This window comes from Pelecanus crispus, chromosome 21 (assembly GCF_030463565.1).
Source record: "Pelecanus crispus isolate bPelCri1 chromosome 21, bPelCri1.pri, whole genome shotgun sequence".
Classification (NCBI taxonomy): Eukaryota; Metazoa; Chordata; class Aves; order Pelecaniformes; family Pelecanidae; genus Pelecanus; species Pelecanus crispus.
This window is the reverse complement of record NC_134663.1, coordinates 2,847,330-2,870,078: the sequence shown is the minus strand read 5'-3', so window position 1 is coordinate 2,870,078 and position 22,749 is coordinate 2,847,330. Positions and strand designations below refer to the sequence as shown.

Sequence of the window (22,749 nt, the reverse complement as noted above, 5' to 3'; positions counted from 1 at the left end):
CTGCTCCTCTTCCTCCTCCATCCTGCCTCCGGGTCCTCAGCCAAAGAAAACGTCCCACGGGCTCTTCCCCGGCATCGGGCTGGCATGGCAATCCGGCTGGAAAACAGTTTGGGTTCCCCGCACTGGTGATTTATATGCAAGAGAGGGGCTTGAGTATAAATACTCTGTGCATAAACACTGGATTTCTGTTAAAAAAAAAAAAACCAACCCAACCCCAAAAAGAGGCAAATGATGTTGTTTCCCTTCCCTGATCCACGTAGCTCGATGGAGTCCAGCCGGGCATGGGTGCTGCAGGGTTTGGGGCTCCTGGAAATAAAGGGGCTGCATAGATGTGAGCACTGGGGCACCAAAAAACTCAAGGCTGGCTCCGTGGAGGGGTACGGTAGTTTAGAGAAGGAGTTTTAGGACAGGTTCTAGGGTCCCAGTGATCCCTTTAATGCTTTTATTACCTATTTTCTTGCTGCTGGTTGTCTTGCCCAGCTCATCCCTTTTTCCCTGCCCGGCACCCACAGCAGCACTGGCTATGCCAGAGCGTTGGCTGCTCTCCGGGGCTCAGGCTCGCCTTTCCCCGTGCCCCGTCCTAAACCCCCCAAATGCAGTGTTCACCCTGAGCCCGCCGGCTTCTCCCCGCGCTCCGTGCCCTGCCATCGAAACCCCCGAGGGTTTTATGGGGCTGATTTTCCCCCTCCGAGCCTGGCGGGGTGCAGGCAGTGCTCTTCCCGGGCTGAGTTTTCTAATTTCGTGTGGCTTGCGTGGCTCTGAGCCAGGGGTGTATCAAGCCATTCTCCAACTTCACAGTGGCTTAAAAGGAATTGCTCCCTCTCCTTCTGTCAGGATTCTGAGGAAAGGGGGAGAGAAGAGGCCGGGGCAAGCTGAGGGGTTACACGTGCAGAGATGCAGTACGCGGTCTGAGCGTGGTTAACCCCCCCGGGTCATGTTTGCTGCCTAGCAAGGCAGACCTGCGCCTGGTCTGGACAGAAGTGATACAGCTGAGAAGCAGGAGGGGTTTTACAAACAAGTGCTTCACGCTTTTTTTTTTTTTTTTTTTTTTTTTGCAAAGCCATTACTGAAAATGCTACTGCAAGTGGAGGGCAGTAATTCATTCTTGAGTGTGGGGGGGAAATCCTGGATGAAAATACCTCCCCCAGCTCAGCTGCACAGCTGCAGCACTGTGCCAGAGGCTTCCCAGCAGCTGGAAAGATGAGATTCCTGCAGTCCTGCGCTGCTTAGTCAGGAGAGGCAACGTGCAAGCACACCGGGGTTGCTGGGAGAGGAGGCTGGCTCACGCTCCGTACCTGGCTTGACACCACTAGATGTGTGTGTTCCCACGGGAGCATCCTTCTCCGGAGGGGAGGCTGCTCTGCGCCCGCTCTCAGGCACGTGGTTTATCGGATCTCCCTGGCTGCGCGAGCTCCAGGCGCAGGCAGACCGGAGGAGATGGATGCCAGTGGAAATTACGCGGCCCCTGCGTGGGTTTGCCAGGCCTGGAGTATTTGTGCAGGCAGGCTTGTGTCGGGGCGGGTGTGTTACGGCCTGGCAGCGAAGCCAGGAGCGCTGCTGGCTCCCGAGTCACCCTGTCCTCTGCATGTGTCTAAAGCAAATAATCCGGTGGCTTTGTGCCCCTCAAAAGTCCATGTGACCTTGCAGGAGCTGTTTTCTGGTTCTGGCAGCGTGGCTTTACCATGTGTTTTACGCCTTGGTGATGTGGGTTTGCTGCACGGGCTTCCTGCTGCCTTTGCAACTCTGTCTCCTGAGCAGGAGAAATAGGATCTTTGTAATTACTCTGCAAATAGCTTTTAGAGAGAAAGCCGTGGTTTGCCTTACACAGGATGCTGTGAGAGAGATTGTTGCTCCCATGGGTTTTCCTTCCAGAGCATCCCTGGGGATCCCTCTGCACCTTGTCTGTCAGCAAACCCTTTTCATGACGATCCTCTCAGGAGGTCTCCAGGTGGAAGTGGCTGATACTGCCTCTGTGTGAAGGGCTTCTCTCTGCCTCTAGGCTTAAAACAAAGTAAAATACCCCTGGTTTGGCTTGTGTAGATGTCATCCTGTCTCTGGCTGTTGCTGTTAGTTGGGTAACCTCTGCAAAGTTACTGCAGGAACCAACTGGTTGCTGCAAGGTGCTGCTGCTCCTCTGCCTCCCTGGGACAGACCTGGGGGTCTGAGCTGCCAGGGCCGCAGCGATGCAAGCCTCGTGCCAGCTTTGCTGTTTTCAAGCTTAAATAAACAGCAAAACTGTGGTTTACCATGGTGAGAGTCGCTTTGGCAGGAAGAGTCCCTTGTTCATGTCTGCAGCTCTGCTGGTGTCTGAGTCCCTGTGCCTGCCCTGGTCAAAGCCACTGTCCCTTTGTCCGCCACCTTCTTGCCAAGCTTTCATCTGAGCTGCCCGCTTTCCAAGGGAAGTCCTGCTTTTCTGAGAAATCCACCTTTCTGTGACGGGGTCCCCGGGCAGCTGTAATGGTTACCGGTCTTTGGGCATGCCTTGCCTAGGGCTGCGGTCCCCCTTGTGCCTCCCCTGGGACCCCAGCTGATCCCCCCCCCCCCCCCAGCTTGTGATAGCACGTGTGGCTGTGAACCCCATTTTGGTGATCCTGACTCATGCAAACCAGTGCTCCTGACTCCGCTGGGAAAAGCATTACTCACGTGAGCCTGTTTGCAGGATCAGGGCTCTAATTATGGGGTTTGACCATCTTGTAGCGTGGGAACCGGAGCCATTAGCCCCTAAACCTCCAGATCATTCCCAATACATTAATGTTTCTAATTAGTTAAGCCTGATGCCTTTTTCTCTCCATAATGACAGCGGCGCTAGTACTTACTCGTGTTCGCTCTGCGTGCCGGTACTTCATTATATAATGATACAGTATGTGTTGTAATACCTATTCCCAACTGACAGTGGGTTTTTTGCATATGCCTCATCCAGAACTGATTAGGCAATGGAGAAGACAGGCTAGTGCAAATAAATGTTTGGGTTGCATCCTTTCTAATTAGCTGGGACGCTGTCAGTGCAAGGGGGGGCAGGATTAGGGCCAGGTGAGGACCCAGAGCTGGTGGGTCAGTTGAAGGTTGCTGTGGGATGAAAACCCATTGCCTGTTTTCGTGCTCCTTTACGGGATGAGCTGCCCCTTCCGTGGGCTGTGTTTCATTCCCAGTCCCTTCTTCCCTTCCTTCCAGGGAAACCATCTCCGTGGCAACCTCAAACCTCCAGGCTCTGCCTCGGAGCTGCTCGCCCATTGCCAGGACCGGGTGGGTAAGTGCCTGGGCAGGGCTGGCCATGGTGGCCCGGGCCACCGGGAGCGTTGGGCTGCTGCAGGCACCTCGGGGCAGCCCGGGGAGGCGAGGGCTGGCGCTGGGCTTGGCAGGGCTGTGGGTATCTAAACCTCAGACCCCAGCTCCCCTCGTCCTCGGGGTTTGGCTTGTGCTTTGTACGGACTTAAAAATGGGTGGCCACAGCTGTCCTGGTGCGGGAAGGGCTCTGCCCTGGCTCTGGAGGGGTGCTTGGGTTCAAGGTGAACCCTTCGGCTGTTCCCCGGCAGATGCTCTGCCTGGGGTCAGGGATGTGTCGGTCAGTGTTGTGGCTGGTCGTGCGTCCATCGGTAATGGTCTTGGTTAGGCCATGACCAAGCCTGATACCAATTTTTCATCTTTTCCATCACGTTAGAGTCCCAGGGAGAGCCACGGGGACGCTGTCCCCTCTCAGTGCTGCCTGGGCTTGGAGCGCAGCGTCGCAGCGATCACCACGGAGGTGATCGTCGCTGCGCTGGGCTGCCCAGCTTGTGAGGTCGTACGGGCACGTCCCTGGTGCTGTGCAGGAGGGTGGCGATGCGCCTTCCTTGTAGGTGGGCAGAAATGGGTCCCCTAAGATGTGGGGTCTTGCTGCGAGCCCATTGGGGGCTCGGTGTTTCTTGGCACGGGGCAGCAGCGGGGAGCGCAGTTCACTTCTGGCATAACTGAGATGAATGATGTGGAAGTTGGGGGGGAAAAAAAAAAAAAAAAGATGTGTGAGGGTGGGTGTGCTTTGCCTGGAGCTGGTTCCCTGGGGGGCTGAGCCAGAGTACGGTGCTGGGGATGCTGTGGCTGCTAGCAGGTGCTGGGGGGACAGTGCTGGCTCACAGCTCTGCCCGTGGCACTGACCCTCTCTGGCCCGTGGTCCCCGCAGGGCAGGATGAAGCTGCTGGGTGCTGTGTTGCTGGCTGCCAGCCTGCTTGGCGCTGCTGCCCGGGAGGAGCAGCCCTCCTGGCCAGACGATCCCTCGCAGACCTGCTTCTTCCAGCCGCTCAGCAGCGTGGACGGCGAGTTCTGCAGGTGAGTGACTCCCTGTCGTCGTCTCTCCAAACTGCACCAGCCCTGGGCACCCAGTCATGCGCTGCCCTTGCATGTCATCTGCTGGGACAGTTAATTCCAGTATCCCCTTTGCCAGGACTATAAATATTGGTTGCTTTCTTCCTTTGGCCAGGAATCTGGGCCAGAGCGAAGCAGAGCAGTGCCTGCTGCACTGTGCAGCTCTTGTTTTATGCAAGCTGAGTTCTTAGTGTCTCCGGTCATCTCAAGTTGTTCCTTGGTCCATTTTGCGGAGGCTTTTAGAGCAGCTTACAGCATCAGAGATGACAAATGTTTTTTGCGGAAAGTTTCAGAGGAAGGAGGCCACTTTTGGGGAAGGAAGTGCTGGAACAGGTCATCCCACAGACCTCAAAGCCCATCCTGCAGAGATGTTAGTGCTTGAGGTGTGGGCATGGGAAGAGGAGGAAGCCCGGGGAGCTTCTCCTGGAGCTGCAAACAGGCAGTTTGCTGCTCTGCCAGCCGGGCCCCCCCACTGAAAAGCCCCCGAATGCACCCCTTTATCAAGTGTTTTGATACCCAAGGTCTCTGGCTCAAGCGCCTGTTGCCCGTGGGTTGCTGTGGATGGGAGGCAGGGCTGGGCGAGCAGCAGCACGCGTGTGCCCCGTGCCTTTGGGGGGTTCCTAATATCCCACATTCCTGCATCAAACCCATCCTTTCCGCTCCTTTTCAGTTAGCCAAAGCGCTCTCCAAATACGAGCAACTTAAGCTTCTAGATGAAGGCAAGCAGAGACTTCACTTAGCCCCGGCTTCCTCCCACAAACCATGAGTAAAAGCACCTTGCTTTGAGCTCTCGGCCTCCTTTGTGGTAGCCCCGTGCCGCTGCGGGCGTTTGCTCAGCAGCCTCTGGGGCTGCGGGGTTCAAGGGCCCCCCCTGCGAGGGTCGCGTCGGTGGCAGCTAATCTCCAGGGTGGCCTTGAGACTTGCTATCCACACGCCACCGTGACCCGCCAGCTCGCTCCGGCGGCCCCTTTCTCCGTTAGATAACGCAGAAGGGGAAAGCGCTTCATGCAGAAGTCGGAGCTGGAGATATCTGCCCTGTTACTGCGCTATCAGCGCTCCCAACACAGAGGAGGCTTGGCCCCGCTTTTGCAGCGCAAGTGGGAGGAGGGCTGCGAGTTCAAACAGCTCATCTGAGGCCAAGGGGAAGCGAGGGGAGCTTTGCTCTCCCGCTCTCCATCTTCAAGCCTTAGATTAACCCGTATGGGCCGTGATTTTTAAAGGCTACGGAAAATACTGGGAACAGTCTAAGGTGTGCTGAGCCATGATGAGTGTTTCGAGTCTTGCTGCTGCTTGGGGAGAGGGAGCAGACCCCACGGTCTGCACAGGAGGGGTGCTTATCCTGGTGCAGAAAGCGCCCAGCACCTTTGGTGACAGCAGGGTGGGTCCTGCAGCCCCCACCCAGCATTGCAAGCTCAAGCCCGGCTGGGAAGTGGCACTAATCCCCATCCCCTGCATGGTGTGGCCTCACCCTACGTGTTCTTCTTTCACCCTTTTCTCCCCAGAGGGGATTTAGAAATCATCTACCCAGAGCTGGGTGACGTGGGCTGCACGTACATCCCCAGGTGCCACCAGTACCGGCGGCGGATCAGCAGGGAGTGGAGCAGCCCCCGTGTTCGGTACCCCCAGGCTGAAAAGGTGAGTCCAGAGTCGGCGTCACACGCAGGCAGCTGCCCTTGCTCCGTGTCCCTGCGTGTTAATTAAGGTGTAGCCAGACCGTGGGGGAGGGAGCCGCTGGAAAAAGATCGCGTACACACGTGCGCGCTTGTGCTTTGAGCCTGGCCGTGGCACCCTGGCCGGGAGCGGGGCCAGGCAGGGACACCCAGCGCCTGTACTTTGGGTGCTGGGGAGGGCCCAGGAGCTGTCCCCCCCGTGCCGTGCGTGGCTGCGCCGCTGTCCCACGGCCAAAGCGCTGTCGGCTGCTCGGGGTGTGCTTGTGAAACTTGTGCCTGAAATCGGGGCGACTCTCGGCTTTGTCCTGTGCTTTCCCCATTGCTTCAGGGTCTTGGGTTGAGGCTGAGCTGTGGGGAAATGTAAACTAATTTTTTTTTTTTGTTTGGCTACAGTGTAGCCTATTTTGTTTGTTTGTTTGCTACAGTGTAGCCTTTTTTGTTTGTTTGTTCGCTACAGTGTAGCCTTTTTTTTTTGCTAGCATAGAATTTTTTTTTTTTTTTTTTTTTTTTTTTTTTTTTTTTTTTTTTTCCAATTGTTTGGAAACTTTTTAAAGCAAACATGCGCGTTGGCTGGGTGTTTGGGTCCCTCGCTGGTGTCTGCCCGGAGAACCCGGGTTAATAAATCCGATCAGCCGCGGGGCCGCGCAGGGCTGCGGGATTCGTGATGCGGGGTTGCTGTGTGCCGGTGGGTACCGGTACCGGGGGGAAAGGGGGGGACACGGGGACCCCCGGCCCTGCTCGGCCCCCCCCCTCGGGGCTGCTGTTCCCGCTCGCGGCCGCCAGGTGGCAGCATTGAACTTCCCGAGCACTGGGTGCACTGGGAGCACTGGGAGCACTGGGTGCACTGGGAACCGCCGGGTCCCCTCCTGGGTGCTGCAGCCGTGCAGGGGGGTGTCCGCCCTGGGCAGGGGAGGAGAAGGAGGACGAGCACCCTGTGGTGCGGGTCTTTAGGTGTTGGGGTGACACCCTGCACCCCCAGCGTCCCCCTGCGACCGGCCCAGCTTGGGGACCGCAGCTGGTGGGAGGGTGCGCTGGCATCGGCTCGCAGAGGAGACCTTGTCCCCAAATGCCCCGTGCAAGCCTTGTTGGCACCCTGCGAACTGCCATGTTCGCTTCCCCATCGTTAGCTCCGACCCCGGAAGCTGCGGACGCTTCAGCCGTAACTGATAAGGGAGAAACTCGGCTCTTGTGCATCTTGGCTTTGCTGTGAAGTGTTAAGAATCAGTTTTTCTGGCTGCTTCATCGCCGTCTGGAAAGCCTCTTCCCCCTGTTGATCACATGGTTTGAAGTATAACTTTCCCTTAAAGATGTCTGATTCTTCCAAAAAAACCAATCCTCCCTGGCAGCGGATGCTGTATGTAAAACCATCCATCACTCGCGCGTTGCTTTCCAGTAGTTCGAAGTTTCCCAGGGATGTAGGCAGTTGCTTTTCTCTTTTTATTTTTGTCCTGGAAAGCAAACTACGGCAGGGAGAAGGGAAGGGGCTTGGCTGGGGCGACGCAGGTGGACGCTGCTCTGCCCAGTAAATGATGCTGCCGGCTGCGGGGAGGATTTGGGGGGAAGCGGAGCCAGACCCTTGCCTGGCTGTGCCGGGGGGATGCAGCTCTGGATTTGTGAACCTGCCCAGGCTGGGCTTTGGGAGCCGGCTGTGTGCGTCACTCCTGCCCATTTATTTTGGGATGGGATGCCAGCTGCGGTGCTGGGGGGGGGGCAGGTCCCCGGGAGCCCGTCGCAGGGGGCTGGCAGCTCCCGCTGGCATCGGGGCTGGCTCATGGCTCGTCTCCGCTGGCAGATTTGGCACCGTTTCCTTCCAAGACAACTCAGCACATCTTGCGCTGAGGTGGCATCTGAGGACACGGGCCCCGCTGCTTCCCTTGGTTTGCGTTTGTTCTCTCCTCTGGCCTTAGCCAGAAACACGTCCCCAGCTCCGCACAGCCGGGAGCCTTCCAGCCTTTGCAGGGCGCAAAGTGGGGGTTTCATTTTGGGCAAGGGGCCGGATGGCCTTAAATCGGTTGCAGAGAACTGACTCTGAATTGCTTTGGGCTTTCTCTATAGGAATATATACATTTTTCTTACTCCTGAACCTGTAAGGATGCTTTGGGACAGCCTTCTCCCCCCCGCCAAAAAAAAAAAAAAATCACCCTAAAGTGAGTGGGCCAAGATTTGCCTCACCCTGTGCCAGGGCTGAGGTGTGCCCAGGCAACAAGGTTGCTTTTTATGGTTTATGATGAGATTTCTAAGGTCAGAAAACTTATTTTTTTTGCATTCCCAAATGAGAATGGGAAGCCTCACTTCGCTAAAGTTATCCCCATCTATACAGCTAGAGATGTCATCCCCATCTTCCCCATCTTCTCTAGAAGTTATCCCCATCTTCTCAGCACGGTGGGGTGCTATGCCCTGCCGAGGCTCGGCATCTCCCGGATGGAGTGGTGAGAAATGGGCTGGGTAAAGGCCTGGCTACGCTTTTTCCGTCAAAATCGGTGGCAGAAAAACTCGGGGTTTGAGTATGAAAACTTGTGTAGGAAGTGTCTGCTTTCTGTGGAACACTTTGTCTCTTCAAGAAAAACAACCACCAAAAAAGCCAAATGCGGAGTGTTTGTTTTTATCTCTGGAAATATTTATCGGTTTTCCAAGGTGGGGGGACAGGACATTTCCCATCCTTGTTCCAGATACGGGTGACGGGTCTGGTGGGGGCTGCGTTTCACCCCGCCTGTGCCGAAGGTCTCTGCTCACAGCCTTGATGTGCCGTGCTGCTCCCTGGCGAAGGCGACGTCAACGTGTTTGCGGGTGAAGGACCTCAAAGCGGGGCGGCATCTTGCAAAGCTGAGCTTTGACAGGCATCTACCGCTGCTTGGCCTGGGGATTTGAATACGCCATCTGATGTGTCTTTATATATATACTGGTGCAGATCCAGTTTAGACACTGGGGCGTTGCAGCCCGCTTTAGCAAACATCACTTTTACTTCCCAAAAGACCCATCTTTGACTTTTTTGGTGCAACTAAGGCAGCTGTTAACGTCTGGCTGCTATCTCTGGGAGCAGCACGCTCAGCCAAAGGACTAAGACGTGCGTCGCCAGGTACAGGAGGCCAGCGATGGAGGGTTTGGGTACCCTGCAAACCCTTTAACTGCTGGGCAGGGAGACGCAAACCTGCCACGTGCGTGGCGTGGGCGTGTGGGAAGCGTCCGTCCCGCAGCCCTGCGCTGGAGCAGAGCCGCCCGTTGATCCATCCTGGTGTTGCGGAGGTCTGGGTGGGTGCGAGATGCAGCCCTGTGATGCTGAGGGTGCTCAGTCCTTGCTTGGAGACCCCTCTGAGCGTCGGATAACTTGCTCTGCAGGCATCCCGTGCAGCCTTTGGGTGCGGCTGCGAAGGTGTGACGTGGAGCAAACGCTGAACGCAGCCGCTGAAGTACCTGTTGGCATCCTCCTGAAAATCCCAGGCCAAGGAGGAAGCAGGAGCAGAGTGGAGAACATCTGGATAGACGGGAAATGTGCCCTCCTTGTCCTGCCTCAATATTGCTTTGCTCAACCAAAAATAAATTGGAAAAGAAAATTGGACATTGCATCAATTTGGGGCAAGTTTATAAATTCTGCAGCTAAGCAATCCCAATAGAAAATGATAGATCGCCAGCAAGCACGCAGCCCCTGCCATGATGTATAGTCGCATTAGCCGAAACGCCGTGTTACATGATTCTGTTTTATTACCACTGTTGGTGGCAGACAGAAAAACAGATTACACTTGAGATCAAATCGATAGGAACTTTATTTACTGGCCTTTTAAAAACATATTTCTGCACTTTATAAAAACATACGGTAGATGCTATTGATAGAACTTGTCTGCTTGTTAAAAAGCAATTTACCCGCCGTGATGTTCTCAAGCTGCAGTTTACCGCACTACCTTTTACCTGCTCTTCCAGATTTGTTTTCATCCCAGGGTTTGACGACTTCCTTAGAGGTTTCTTTGGGCTGTGCTGTTGCTCCTTTAGGGTGCGGGGAAGGGGTAGGACTTGCTCTCTGGCTGAGGGGCCAGATGCCTCAGAAATAAATGCTTTTCTCAGGGTTCCTAGCCCAAACCGAACTCTTCTAAACTTAAATTGGTTTTGCGAGAACCCTCTCCTATCCAAACCAGTCTGAGAAGACAACTTGTGCATCTATGAGCTTGAACTTTTTTTGGCAGCTGTACAGATTGCCACCTTTTCTCTGCTCTTTCAAGAATTGTACTTTTTCATGGTACCTTTTTTAAAACCATTTCCATGGCAGAATGATCTGGAGCTGAAAAGGCAACTGGAAAAGCCCCCCAGCCATACAAACCATGGGCCGATTTCCTCATGGGGTTGTGTCGGGCTTAATGCAGCGGTGGCTCCGTGTGCTCTTTGTGCCGAAGCCTGCACCAGCACCCCGGGGTGCTGCTGTGGGGCTGGAGAGCCCCGGTGATGCCCTGCCGCAGCCCCGGGGACCGCAGCCGTGCCCAGGGTTGAAGGGCAGGAGAATGAGCCTCTCCCAGGAGCTGGGGTCGTGCCTGGAGTCCGTGGCTAAGTCCGCTTGCCGGTTATGTCCCAGCCTTGGCCCCGGCTCTCCTCCTTTTGTGAACGCTTGGTGGCCGGGTTGGGAACAGTCCCGACTTGTAAAGGTTTCTGCGCTCTAGGGTCTGGGGCCCATTATTTTGAAAATTACTTGTATGAGGAAATTCATTAGCTTCTAACAAAAGGAGGAGAAGGTCTGCTTAGTCTCCTAATTGGGATGTGCTCTAGTTGTGTCAGGCGGTGATTTGCAGCTGGCAAAGAGGGGGCTTTTGAGCGGTGCTCAGGTTAAATTCAAGTCTCATTAAAGAAGATGGTTTTAAGCAGAAGATTCCTGACAGTTTGTGTATCCTCGCTGGCTCATGGAACGGTCTGGGGTTAAGGAGCCACCGGCGTGTTTTTCTCTCAATCCTGTCTAGGCTACTTAAAAAAAAAAAAAAAAACACAATGGCCCAGCATTCCTTCCTGATGCTGTCAGCCAGATTTTATGGGGATTAGCCCAAGCCCCTGGTGATGAACCCCTCCCTTTTGCCCTGCTGAAGCCGATGCTGGTGTGGGTTCCCATGCCCTGGGACCGTGCCGTGGCATACCAGCATCCCCGACTTCAGAGGGCTGCCAGCCCCGTGGCTCCCCAGCCTGGGACCGTCCCGGCTTTGCAGTGGCTTCTGAGCAGAGGGGTTGGTGTGAGGCCTGCGAGCTACCAAAGTGCCTCTTTGAGGGCTTAAGTGTGGGGTGTTAAAGCAAAAAAAAAAAAAAAAAAAGCCTGTGTGCTGCAGGCTCTTCTGCACTGCATCAGCCCTGTCCTCTGCTGACCCGCTCCCAGGCGGGACCACCCAGGGTCTGGCACGCTGCAAACGCCTCTGCTTTGGTGGAGGTTTGCGTGGCAGAGCTGCTTCGGGCTGCAGGCTCCCTTGTGCACCTCTGAGCAAAGCGCTGCTTTGCTTTCCGTGCCTCTTGGGGAGGCCTTCCCGCGAGAGCCTCCTTGATGGGAAGCGCTGGAGAAGTGCGGGGTGTTATTCCAGGATGGGTCCTTGCCCCACCGGAGGGGACCGATGGGACAGCTGGTGCCACACGCCATGAGCGCCGCTTCCCATGAGCGGTCTTGGCAGAAACGTCACTTCACATCTGTTTCATTACCTACACGTTTGCTGGACATTTAACCATCCTGGACAAATAACGTTCCCCTTCAGGCAGAAGGACGGGCTTCGGAGATGGCAAGAACCTACAGGTCATCGAGTCTGCTCTCCTCATTGCTTGTGTATTGGCACCCACGCGGGCGCGGGACAGACGCTTGTGCCTATTCCGACAGCAAAATGTTTGAAGCGACTGCTGATTTTACTTTGATCCCTGTAAACACTATACAGTAATCAAAGTTTAAGCTGCTTTGGATGAAATAATTGCTTAACAATCATATAAGACAAAGTGATTCAACAAATGACAATTAGGACTTGTGATATACAGAACAGATGCATTCAGTGTACCATATTATAATGTGCTAATACAAGATTGACAGCACAATAATAGGAGAGAACAGCCACTCAGCCTATAATTCGAAACCAAATGTGAGGCTGTCCACAGAGCTCAAATCCTAACAGGCTGTAAAATTAGAGGTAAGAAGGCACAAGGTTCACAAAGACTCATTAGCAGGTTGGCTGTGAATTTCCAAGGCGGGGGAAAAATTTCCTGCTGGAGAATTACTTGTGGGCTGCGATGCAAAGAGGCGGGGGGGAAACCTCAAGCTCCTCGCGTTCGAAGCGAGTAACCTCTGTCTGCCCGGTCTCGGGCCGTAGCTGCCGCTGTTCCCCTTTAGCGGCCGGGTTTTGGAGCGGAGGGGTGCTCCTGTGCCGTGGCAGCACCCGCGTCCCGGTGCCAGGGGATCGGACGCATCAGATAGCGTTACTGTACAGCACGGGTACGTGGACCAGACACTGGCGTTAAGGACCAAATGAAATTAAGACTGATATGAACACGGAGGTCTAATGGGCATTCCCCATGGGAGTTGGGCACTTCCCAAGCCCTAAATGATACTGATGGGTGACAGGGGCACCCTTTAGCCCTGTCCATGGCAATTAAGGCAGCTGGCTTGTGCTTGCTCTTCTCTCTGGGTACATCAAGAGATGGGGACATGTGCAGGAGCGGAGGCTGTCAATCTCCGACGCCCTGCGTGAGCGAGGAGCGTGCCGGCACGTGCAGAGGCAGGAGCTGGGGTGCACCGTCCCCAAACCCGCCGTGGGCTGGGCTGCGAGTGCCGCTCTCTCCTTCTAGAGCTGCTTTGGAGCCAAAGAGATCAAAGGAGCTAATATTTTCAGCTCTGGTGACAAAACAGATTTCAGCTCATCTTGTACTTTACACACACCATGCACTTATTCTGCTAACGTATAATTTTATCATATTTTATTATTAAATAAACATGCCAGAAAATATACTTTTTGTGTGTGGGGGAGGATGAAAAGGTTTGGTAATTAAAACTTCTATCCATCAACGCTTAACTCCAAGAGATAATTGTGTTGCTTCTGCAGATGTATACTTTGTGTTGAATCACCCGGTTTTGTGTTAAAATCGGAGCCGGCGCTCGTGTGCCTGCAGAGCCGGGACGTGCCGTGGGCTGTACGGGATCCCAGCGGGCACAGCCCGGGGAGCGTGTGATCGTGCGATGGCCAGGAGTCAGGAATTCAGCTTTTTGTCTCGGTGATGCTGGTTTATTGCATGGGCAGGTCCCTGCCGTCGCAGGGAACCTTTTGTAACTGCTTTGGTTTTAACCTGTTAATCCGAAAGCTGCGGTGATGCACCCGTCGGCTGGGTCTGGCATAAAGAAATAGAGATTTTTTTTTCTTTTTTTGTAAATTTATTTTTTTAATTGCAAAGCCAAACTGTGTTATAGAAGCAGATGAATCTATTGAAAATAACCTATTTCCCCCCCCCCCCATCCCGTGTTTGGGATTTTCCCGGGATGCTCTGGGTGCCGGCCGCAGCCTGCCCTGTCCTGTGATGTTTGCCGCCGTGGGTGCTGGGCACTCGGGGTTTAAGAGCCTGAGCTGGGGTGACACTAGAGAAAAGGCTGCAAAGCTCGGTCCTCCCCTCGTTTGAACTCCCTACCCATTTTATTTTCGAGGAGACCCTTAGGAAGCGCTGCCCCCAGAAAACGCGGAGCCAGATGCCAAAGCCCGTCTGGGCTTTCAAAGTCGGATCCAACACCACAGTCGATGGCAGATCAATGAGCCCCGAGGCGAGGCGTCACACTTACTGCATCTCCCGCCGTCCCCAGGACCTGCCTTGACTTTTTCAAAAGAAATTAGCCGCATTTTGGGTGGGCGGGAAGGTTTATAGCAGGAGGCAGGCTCCTCTGGACGCTGCTGGCGCTTGCGCCATGAAAATTCAATTTGTGGGGTCTGAAATCGTGTTTAATCAGGAGGGTGAGCTAGGCACGGCTCCCCGGCACCCTCCTCGGCTCCTCTGCGTGCTGCTGGCGCTGACTCCGTGGTGGCTTGGGACCCAGATGGGAAAACATCCCTCCTGCCTCCCTGCTGCTCCTCGCCAGCTGTAACGAGGAGCAAACCCGGACAGGGACGCCGGGCAGAGCCGGGCACGCTCCTGCCCCTGCTCCGCGGCTCCGGCCTCGGACCTTGTTGGGGCTGGGAAGGGCTCCGGGACCAGAGCCGGCGTGGGGTGGGTGTATGGGGGGGTCTCTGCTCCGTCACCCGGCCCGCTGCAGGCTGGCATTGCTCTCCCTGCTCTTTGCAGCGGGGCCCGGCTGCAGCCAGGCTCTCGTGGCTCTCACCGGGATGCGGTGAGTTGCTGGGCGCAGGGATGAAAAAGCCGAGAGGTGCCGGTGGCTTTGATCCAGGAGGAGAGGGAGAGCCAGGAGGAAAGTGTCGTGCGGGAGAGCCGTTTACCCATAACACACTCCCTGACCCTGCCGTGCTGCCGGAGCCCTCCCATGGGACTACCCGAGCATCTCCCGTCCCCTCTCCGGCATCTGGCAGGGCTCGAGCCTGCTCTGGCTTCAGTTTTGGCACCGCAGGGTATTGATGCCCTTCAGCAGATCGAGGAGCCAGGTCCCTTTTCCGCAGGGAAACCCGCTCTGTCCTGCTTTCCCGCTCCGGCTGCGTTTCCTGAGCATCACCTCCCGCTCGGGGCGGCAGCCTCGCCGCCGGGCTCCGAGCTGGAGCATCCGGAGAAGCCATCCCCGGGAGCCTTCCTCCCCTGCAGCATCATCCCCGGTGCCTCCCTGCCGGCACAGGAGCCTTTTCCATGGATGAGTAATTCTTCCCAATTCGGGGGCTCCTTCCTGTAACAACCCCGAGCTCGCCTGCCTCTTTCCAGCTGCCAACCTACGGCAGAAATTTCCCCCTTTTCCTGGCGGAGGGGAACGGGGGATCTCGGTTATACAAGCTGGGGTTGGGGCGACTATTTTGGGTCCCTCCTTCCTGCCTCCAAATTGCAGCTTCGAATGTGACAAGTTACAAAACACTTGAGTCATTTCTCTCTCGCGCGCTGCCTTTTCCCCCACAAGGAGAAGCTTGTTCGGGTTTGGGTTGTTTTATAGGGGGGAAAAAAAAAAAAAATAAATGGGGGGGGGGGGAAAGGCGGCTCCCTGCCTCCCCCCCACCCTGGGCGGCTGCGTGCAGCCCACACGCAGGGTAACTCTGAGCGCTGTTTATGTAAGCTGCTCATGTTCTGCTGAGCTGCAGCGAGAGCTGTTGTCAATTCAGAGGAAAGCCCACGTCTGCCCACGTAGGATCTCCCGAGCAGGGTTGTGTAACGGGGAGCCAGGCAGCCGCGCCGCGCCGGGGGGCTGCCCTGCCGTGCCGGGGGGGGGGGCTCGGGAGATCCTGCCTGGGGGGTATCTTGGATATCTGGGGGCAAAGGAGCAGGAAAAATGTTGCGAAGAAGTCTATCTGCTTTGATGTGCTGCGGGGAGAGGAGGCAGCTCGGTGCCCGCCGCTGCCGCTGCCTCTCCCGAGGGCTTCGGGGATGCTCGAGAGGTCCTGCCCCGGGCTGGCACCGCGGGTCGGCACGCGTGCGTGCGAGCGTGCACGGCCTGCTTGAAACTAATCGAGTCACGGGGCGACTTCTAGCATCTCTGTTTCTTCGGGTCTTGGAAGCAAAGGGGTTTTCTTGCAGATGGGATTCGGTGCCGGACTCGAGGAAAATACTTGCGACGTCTCCCGAGCCCCGTGACGGAGCGTGTGGCCTGATCCTGAGCGTGCCCGGAGCTCGCGGGACCCGCACGCTGCCCGCTCCGGGAGGTGACCAAAGCCCTTATTTGCCACTGTCACCAGTGGGTTTGTGCCGACGGTCTTAATATCCCGGGGGGGGGTTGCATCCGTCGCTACAGAAAGGCTCCGCATACCCCTGTGCGGGGAGGGGGCCGTGCATTATCATTTCAATGGTTCTTTACATAAATACCAAAGAATAAGAAAAGCTGGTGGCTTGTGTTGCTCCCAGCCTCTGAGGAACACTATCTCGGTTATCGGATTGGAGTTCTTTGCAGCGTTACATTTTTATACATATTTATTCATGCAGAACAGAGGCGCCGAACGAGTCGCCCTGCCACAGGGCTGCTGGGTGCACTGCTATACATAAGAATGCACCTTCATTTACATCCTCACTACTTCCCCACAATTGAACTATGTGGGTTATTTTTATTCCTCCTGTATTTTTTTTAAAGGTGGGGGAAGGGTAGGAGGGGAAAAAAAAAAACCAAAACCACCACCCTCTAAATTCACCTTTTTTACTTCTATTAAAATTTCCCCTCCTGAATTTTTATAAGCCATAGAAATGGGGCACATGAGTGAGCTCCACCGGAGGGGAGAGACGAGGCCCGGGGATGAGGGGGAGGAATGCGTTTTGGGGCAAAGAGTAAGTTTATAACTATTTTTCTCTTAACCGGAGCAGTTAGCTGCACTGCAAGCCATTCATCTTCCGATTTAATAACTCATTTTCCCTGCGCAGAGATGGGGTATTATATTCCTGGATATTGCTTTTCTTGGTATCAAGTATCAAAGACGAATCCACATTTTCTAATAAAATACATTTTCATTGTTATTGAAATAATCATTTTCTGCTCCTTGCTTTTCCCCTTTATTTTGGGTGCTGGAGCTCTCTTTCCCCCAGGTCCCGCGTTCTGGCCTGACGTTTATTTATTTCCCTTCCCCAGGGACGGTTTCGGTGCTGGCGATACAAACTCTCGCCTTTTGCCCCGGCCCGGGGGTGCTCGTGTGACGGGAGAAGTGCCGCCGTTTCCCTTGGGCTGCCTCTAATCAAATAATAAATCAGATATTAGATTATATGCAGCGTATTTTGCACCTGGGGGGGGTCTCCCCTGTTGCAGGGGCTGATGCAGAGTCGGGGTACCAGGGGGTGCCGGCCAGCTCAGGGGCTTTTTGTGACCATTTCACCCTCGGACGACGCTTTATTAGCAGCAACCGCTCCCCTGGAGCAAGCGTTGCCCCGTGCAGCAGCTTGTGCCCGAGGTCCCTGCTCCCTCTGGGGTGCGATGAGTTTGCAGGGCCTCGGGGAAGGGGCAGGGCAGGCGGTCCCGGCGCGGCGGGTGCGTTTACGATCGCGGAGGGTTTTCGGGGAGCAGAGGGAGCTCTCGGCTCGCGGCTCTGCCGCTTCCCGCGCCGCCTCGCCGGGGTTAATATCCTTAAACGAAACTTCTCCCTTTCATGTTCTCCTCGCCCGACTGTCTCTTAACTAATCATTTGATCTCAGCATCTCTGCGAGAAGGTTCAGAGCCTGATCAGAAATTAATGGGAAGGAGGAATGAAGCAGCGGATCAAAGCGGCCGCGTCGCGGGCCGCAGTTCGGGGCTGAAAGCAGGGGTGGCCGGCGGGGCGAGGCGTGTGGTGATGGCGGGGGGGACGCGGGGGACGCGCGGGGACGGCGGCTCCGCATGCTCTCGGTCCGGCACAGCCCCGGCGCTGCGGCGGGGAAGCGGCAAGCTGCCACCCCCGTGCGAAGGGTCTTTGCGCCGCTGCAAGCGGCCATCGCCCTCGCGCCAGGCCTGGTGCCGGCGCACCGAGGGGCTCGCAGCCGTCTCCGGAGGTTTCCCCAAGTTTGAGGATGCTGCAGGCAGCCGTGCTCCCCGCAGCGCCGGAGCCCACGTACGTGCGACAGGAATTCCCTCATTAAACAAATATTTGGCGAGTGGGAGGAGGAGGGGAGGCAGCAGCGCTGCCGAGCCCCCCGCGATGCTGCAGCCCCCGCGATGCTGCCCGGCCCCTTCCCCGGCAAACGGCAGCTGGGAGGGAGGCCGATGCCACAGCAAAATGAACCTGGGGCGGGGGGCACGGCGTCGCACCCACCAGGTTTGCAAAAACAGAGCTTTTCTCTACTAAAACTCTTGCAATGCTTACTACGCTGCGTGGACCCGGCTGCTTTTTTTGGGACGATGAGCCAGGGTGGGAGCGGGGCCGGGATTCAGTTGCTGCTCAGGGCTTTGCCCCCGGCTTGTTCTGCAGCTGCTGGGCTTCATCCTGTCCCTCCGGGAACCGTGGCTCCCGGGAGAGCTCCCTCTGCACGGGGGAGCCGGTCGCATGCAGTTGATGGATCTGCCAGATTTCTTCCAGCTGGAGTGAAAAGCCTGGGAATTTGGGTGGAAATCTGGCTGGGAGGGAGAAGCAGGGCTCTTGGCATTTGGGGAGCAGATCCGTTTGGCTGGTGTCGCTGGCTGCTCCTGGCCACCTCTGGGCTTGCTGGGCTGATGCTCCGAGTTCGGCCTCTCCTGGGCCATCCATGTGATGAGCCAGCCCGGGCTCAGCTGCTGGCAGAGGGGGGGACCGGAGCTGACCCGAGCACCGGGAGCTGGAGCCCTGCCAGCCTGGCACCGTTCTCCATTGAAAAGGGAAGGAAGGCTTGGAAAATAGTACTTTTGCCACCTTTTGGCCTCCTCTTGCTGGAAAATCACTTGCAGGTGCCACTCGCTGCTCTTTGGTGGCAGGGACCTGGCAGGGCCGAAGGGGAGATGCTCCCGGGGAGATGTTCCTAGAGCGCATCATGCGCAAAGGCGCTCCATCCCCTGCAGCGACCGCAGCCTTCACGGGCTTGGTTTTCTCAGCAAAGATCCGGTAACTGGGAGAAGGATTCCCGCAGGCGGAGGAGCATGGGGCATTCCTGTGGGACCCCTGCCCAGGCGATGTGACCCACGTGCCCCCCGGGCAGCCGGCAGTGGCTGCACTTGGGGTTTGAGCACCGCCGGATGCCGCCTTTCCAGGAAAATGCTTTATCAAACCTCAGCCTCGAGTCCTTTAATTATCCGCATGCAGGGTATAAATTGCACAAGCACTTAAGGGCTGTTCTCAGCGAGGGCCTGAGGCCACGAGGGAGGGCTGTGGCCGAGGTGCTGGGCGAATGGCTCCTGCCTCCCTCGTGCCCCTCTCCTTTGCACACCCGGCTGCATTTCAGCACACGCTGGCATGTAAAAAAACCCTCTCCTCCAGGAGGGAAACGTGCAATTAAAATACCACCACCACACACAAAAAGAAAACCAAAACCCGTGGCGGTCTCCAAACAGTGAATTAAATAAGGATGAAAGGCAAACGCTAGCTCTGGCAAAACCCTAGGAAAGGAGCCATCAGCTATCCGCATCGTCCTGGGATTTCAAACCACGCCAATGAAATTTGGCCGCTTCATTTCATTCACTGTCAATCAGCGTCACTGCTACTGATGCTTCCTCCTCTTTTTATATCCCCCGTTTCTTTTGGCGATGCCCAGAGCTCAGTTGTATCCCAGCCAGGCAGCCCTCATCACCAAGCGATTAAATCATCATCAAAAAAAAAAAAAAAAAAAAGAGACGTCGCTTCTCAGACATAATAGTAAAAAGGGGGCGGCGGGGGGGGACGACGGCTCCGGGTCTATTTCTGCTCTGATATGTCCTGGCGCCGCCGGCGTGCGTTCCCCAGCCACCGTGCGATGCCGAGCCGTGCCGAGCCGAGCCGGCGGTTCACCTGCTGCAGATGGCAAAATGTGATGTGCAGAGAGGGCTCGCGCACCGCGCTGGGTTTCCGTGAGATCCCAAAGTCCCCAGCCCTGGGGACCGGTCCTGCTGCGGTGCCGGACCCTGCCCTGCTACAGCCTCGCCGGGCTCCCGTGAGCTCCGTCCCTGCGTGGAGCAATTGGGATGTTGGTGAATGTGGCCCGTTGCACCCGGTCCCCGAGCATCCCGGCCTCCGGGCATCCCTGCTTCTGGGAATTCTGACCCCCGAGCATCCCTGCCTCTGAGAATTCTGACCCCCGAGCATCCCTGCCTCTGGGAATTCTGACCCCCGAGCATCCCAGCCTCTGGGAATTCTGACCCCCGAGCATCCCTGCCTCTGAGAATTGTGACCCCCAAGCATCCCTGCTTCTGAGAATTCTGACCCCCAAGCATCCCTGCCTCTGGGAATTCTGACCCCTGAGCATTCCTGCCTCTGGGCATCCCTGCCTCTGAGAATTCTGACCCCCGAGCATCCCGGCCTCTGAGAATTCTGACCCCCGAGCATCCCGGCCTCTGAGAATTCTGACCCCCGAGCATCCCTGCCTCTGAGAATTCTGACCCCCGAGCATCCCGGCCTCTGAGAATTCTGACCCCCGAGCATCCCGGCCTCCGGGCATCCCTGCCTCTGGGAATTCTGACCCCTGAGCATCCCTGCCTCTGGGCATCCCTGCCTCTGAGAATTCTGACCCCCGAGCATCCCTGCCTCTGGGAATTCTGACCCCCGAGCATCCCTGCCTCTGAGAATTCTGACCCCCGAGCATCCCTGCCTCTGGGAATTCTGACCCCCGAGCATCCTTGCCTCCGGGCATCCCTGCCTCTGGGAATTCTGACCCCTGAGCATTCCTGCCTCTGGGCATCCCTGCCTCTGAGAATTCTGACCCCCGAGCATCCCGGCCTCTGAGAATTCTGACCCCCGAGCATCCCTGCCTCTGAGAATTCTGACCCCCGAGCATCCCGGCCTCTGAGAATTCTGACCCCCGAGCATCCCGGCCTCCGGGCATCCCTGCCTCTGGGAATTCTGACCCCTGAGCATCCCTGCCTCTGGGCATCCCTGCCTCTGAGAATTCTGACCCCCGAGCATCCCGGCCTCTGGGAATTCTGACCCCCGAGCATCCCTGCCTCTGAGAATTCTGACCCCTGAGCATCCCTGCCTCTGGGAATTCTGACCCCCAAGCATCCTTGCCTCCGGGCATCCCTGCCTCTGGGAATTCTGACCCCTGAGCATCCCTGCCTCCGAGCACCCCTGCCCCACGCCTTTCAGGAGAGCAGCTGCCTCCCAGCCTCTGAAATCTAGTGCTTTAATAACGGAGCTCTGGGGCTGTAAAGGGACCGTGGAAGAGGGGGAAATAATTGTGCAATTGGGGGTTACCGGTTTGCAGAGTGTTTCCTGCCCTGGATTTGGCCGTTCGCAGAATAAAACCGAGCGATGAGGCTAGGGCTGCCTTGATGAAAACGTGCCTAACGTGTCCCTGGGGACCACCCACCAGTGGGCTGTGGCTATCCCAGCCCCGCTGCGGCCGGGGGTCCCGGATCCCCCTTTTTCGTGCAAATGTTTGCAGCAACCACGTGGCCCCGGTTTCGCACCGAGCCTCGTGCCGTGCTGCTGCGTGCACTGCGCTCTGGCAGAGGTTTCGTCTAAGTCCTGGGCTGTCAGAAATACCCAACAGGTTGCTTTGATTTCTTGTAAGGGTTTTGTGTTTGAACGTGGTGCTCTAGGAAATCCCGCCCGGCTCGTGACATCCCTGGGGCTGCTCCGGCCGCCTCGGCGCAGGCGGACACAACACCCGGCTCTGCCCCTGGGAGCAGCCCTGGGTGGCAAAGCTGGGCTCGCGTCCCAGCTTTTCCCAGGTGGAAAAAAAAAAAAACCACTCAGGGCGTGAATGCAAAACCTGCCGTCCCAGCGGAGCATCCCTGAGCGGCTGCACAGCTGGGGTTGGGGGCGATGGGTCTGGGGGGGTTCTTTATCTGGGAAATAGTATTAAAAATAAGTTGTGTAGCGCTGGCGTGGCCGCCGAGCGGGGCAGCAAAGGGCTGGGCCAGCGACGGCTTTTTAATTTCAGAAATGTCACTGAGTCACGAATGACTCATAATTATAATGGGAGACATTTCCAACCCGGTGCATGACTCGGAGATGTCTTCCAGGGATATTAGAGCTGTTTGTAAAAGCCAGGCCTTGCCCCGGCGCTCTCCCCCGCTCCCCGGCTGGTCTGTGTGCGTCCCCTTTGCCGAGGTGACAGCCCGTCTCGCCGCGGCGGCAGGGATGCGGTCGCCTCACCGGGCTGCGGATGCTCGTCCGCGTCCGGCGGGAGCAGGGGGACGCATTAACGCTCCTCGTCAGGCGGCAGGTGTCTATTAAAGTGACTCCCATCACCGCTGCCTCTGGCCTGCCCTTGACTCGGGGCCGCCCCGGCAGACAGCTCCGTGTCGGCCGGGCGACCTCAGCGCCGCGGCGGCCGCGGCTCCCGGGGTGTCGGCAGGCGGAGGGGCAGCGGCGTGGCCCCCGGCGCTGCGCTCGCTCCTGCCCCTCTGCCTCTTGGGGACGGGCGGGTCGTCCCCTTTCATAGAATCATGGAATCATGGAATGCTTTGGGTGGGCAGGGCCCTTCAGAGCCCACCCAACCCAGCCCCTGCGGTGACAAGGACAGCTTTAACCAGCCCAGGGTGCTCACAGCCCCGTCCAACCTGGCCTGGGATGTTCCCAGGGATGGGACATCTCCCACCTCTCTGGGCAACCTGTGCCAGTGCCTCACCACCCTCATTGCAAAAAATTTCTTCCTTATATCCACTCTAAATCTATATTTTAGTCTAGTCTACCCTTGATTGGCTTAGAGTAGACTTGGTAGTGTAGGTTAATGGTTGGACTGGATGATCTTAAAGGTCTTTTCCAACCTAAACGATTCTATGATTCTATGATTCTATTCTATGATTCTATTCTTCTTCAGTTTAAATCCATTATTGTTCCATCACAACAGGCTAAAAAGATTGTCCCATCATTTTGGGTGCAAAGGCTTTGCGGGTTTTTTACGGTTGCAGCTCTGTGCCGCGCAGAACAGCGGCATCGGGGCGGGGTTTGCGTCTGAGCATCGTCTGCGTTATCCCTTGCTCTGCCACCATTTCCTCCTCTTCCCGACCAGGGAAATTGTCTTTCCCATTCCTGGAGTGCTTGTCTGTGGTCGGGTCCCCGGGCAGCGTGTCCTCAAGTGCTGGTGGGTGGGTGCTGCGGTGGGCACCCAGGGGTGACGC

At 56.6% G+C, this 22,749-nt stretch overlaps 1 protein-coding gene across 1 annotated transcript in view; it reads left to right on the top strand.

The window, feature by feature from the left end:
• Positions 1 to 4,162: 4,162 nt before the first annotated feature.
• Positions 4,163 to 22,749, top strand: part of PEBP4 (phosphatidylethanolamine binding protein 4) — an 82,272-nt gene continuing 63,685 nt past the window's right edge. Inside the window, exons 1-2 of the mRNA XM_075724133.1 lie at positions 4,163 to 4,302; positions 5,841 to 5,973. Of these exons, the coding sequence (XP_075580248.1) occupies positions 4,163 to 4,302; positions 5,841 to 5,973 (273 nt within the window). The remainder of the gene's footprint in view (positions 4,303 to 5,840; positions 5,974 to 22,749) is intronic.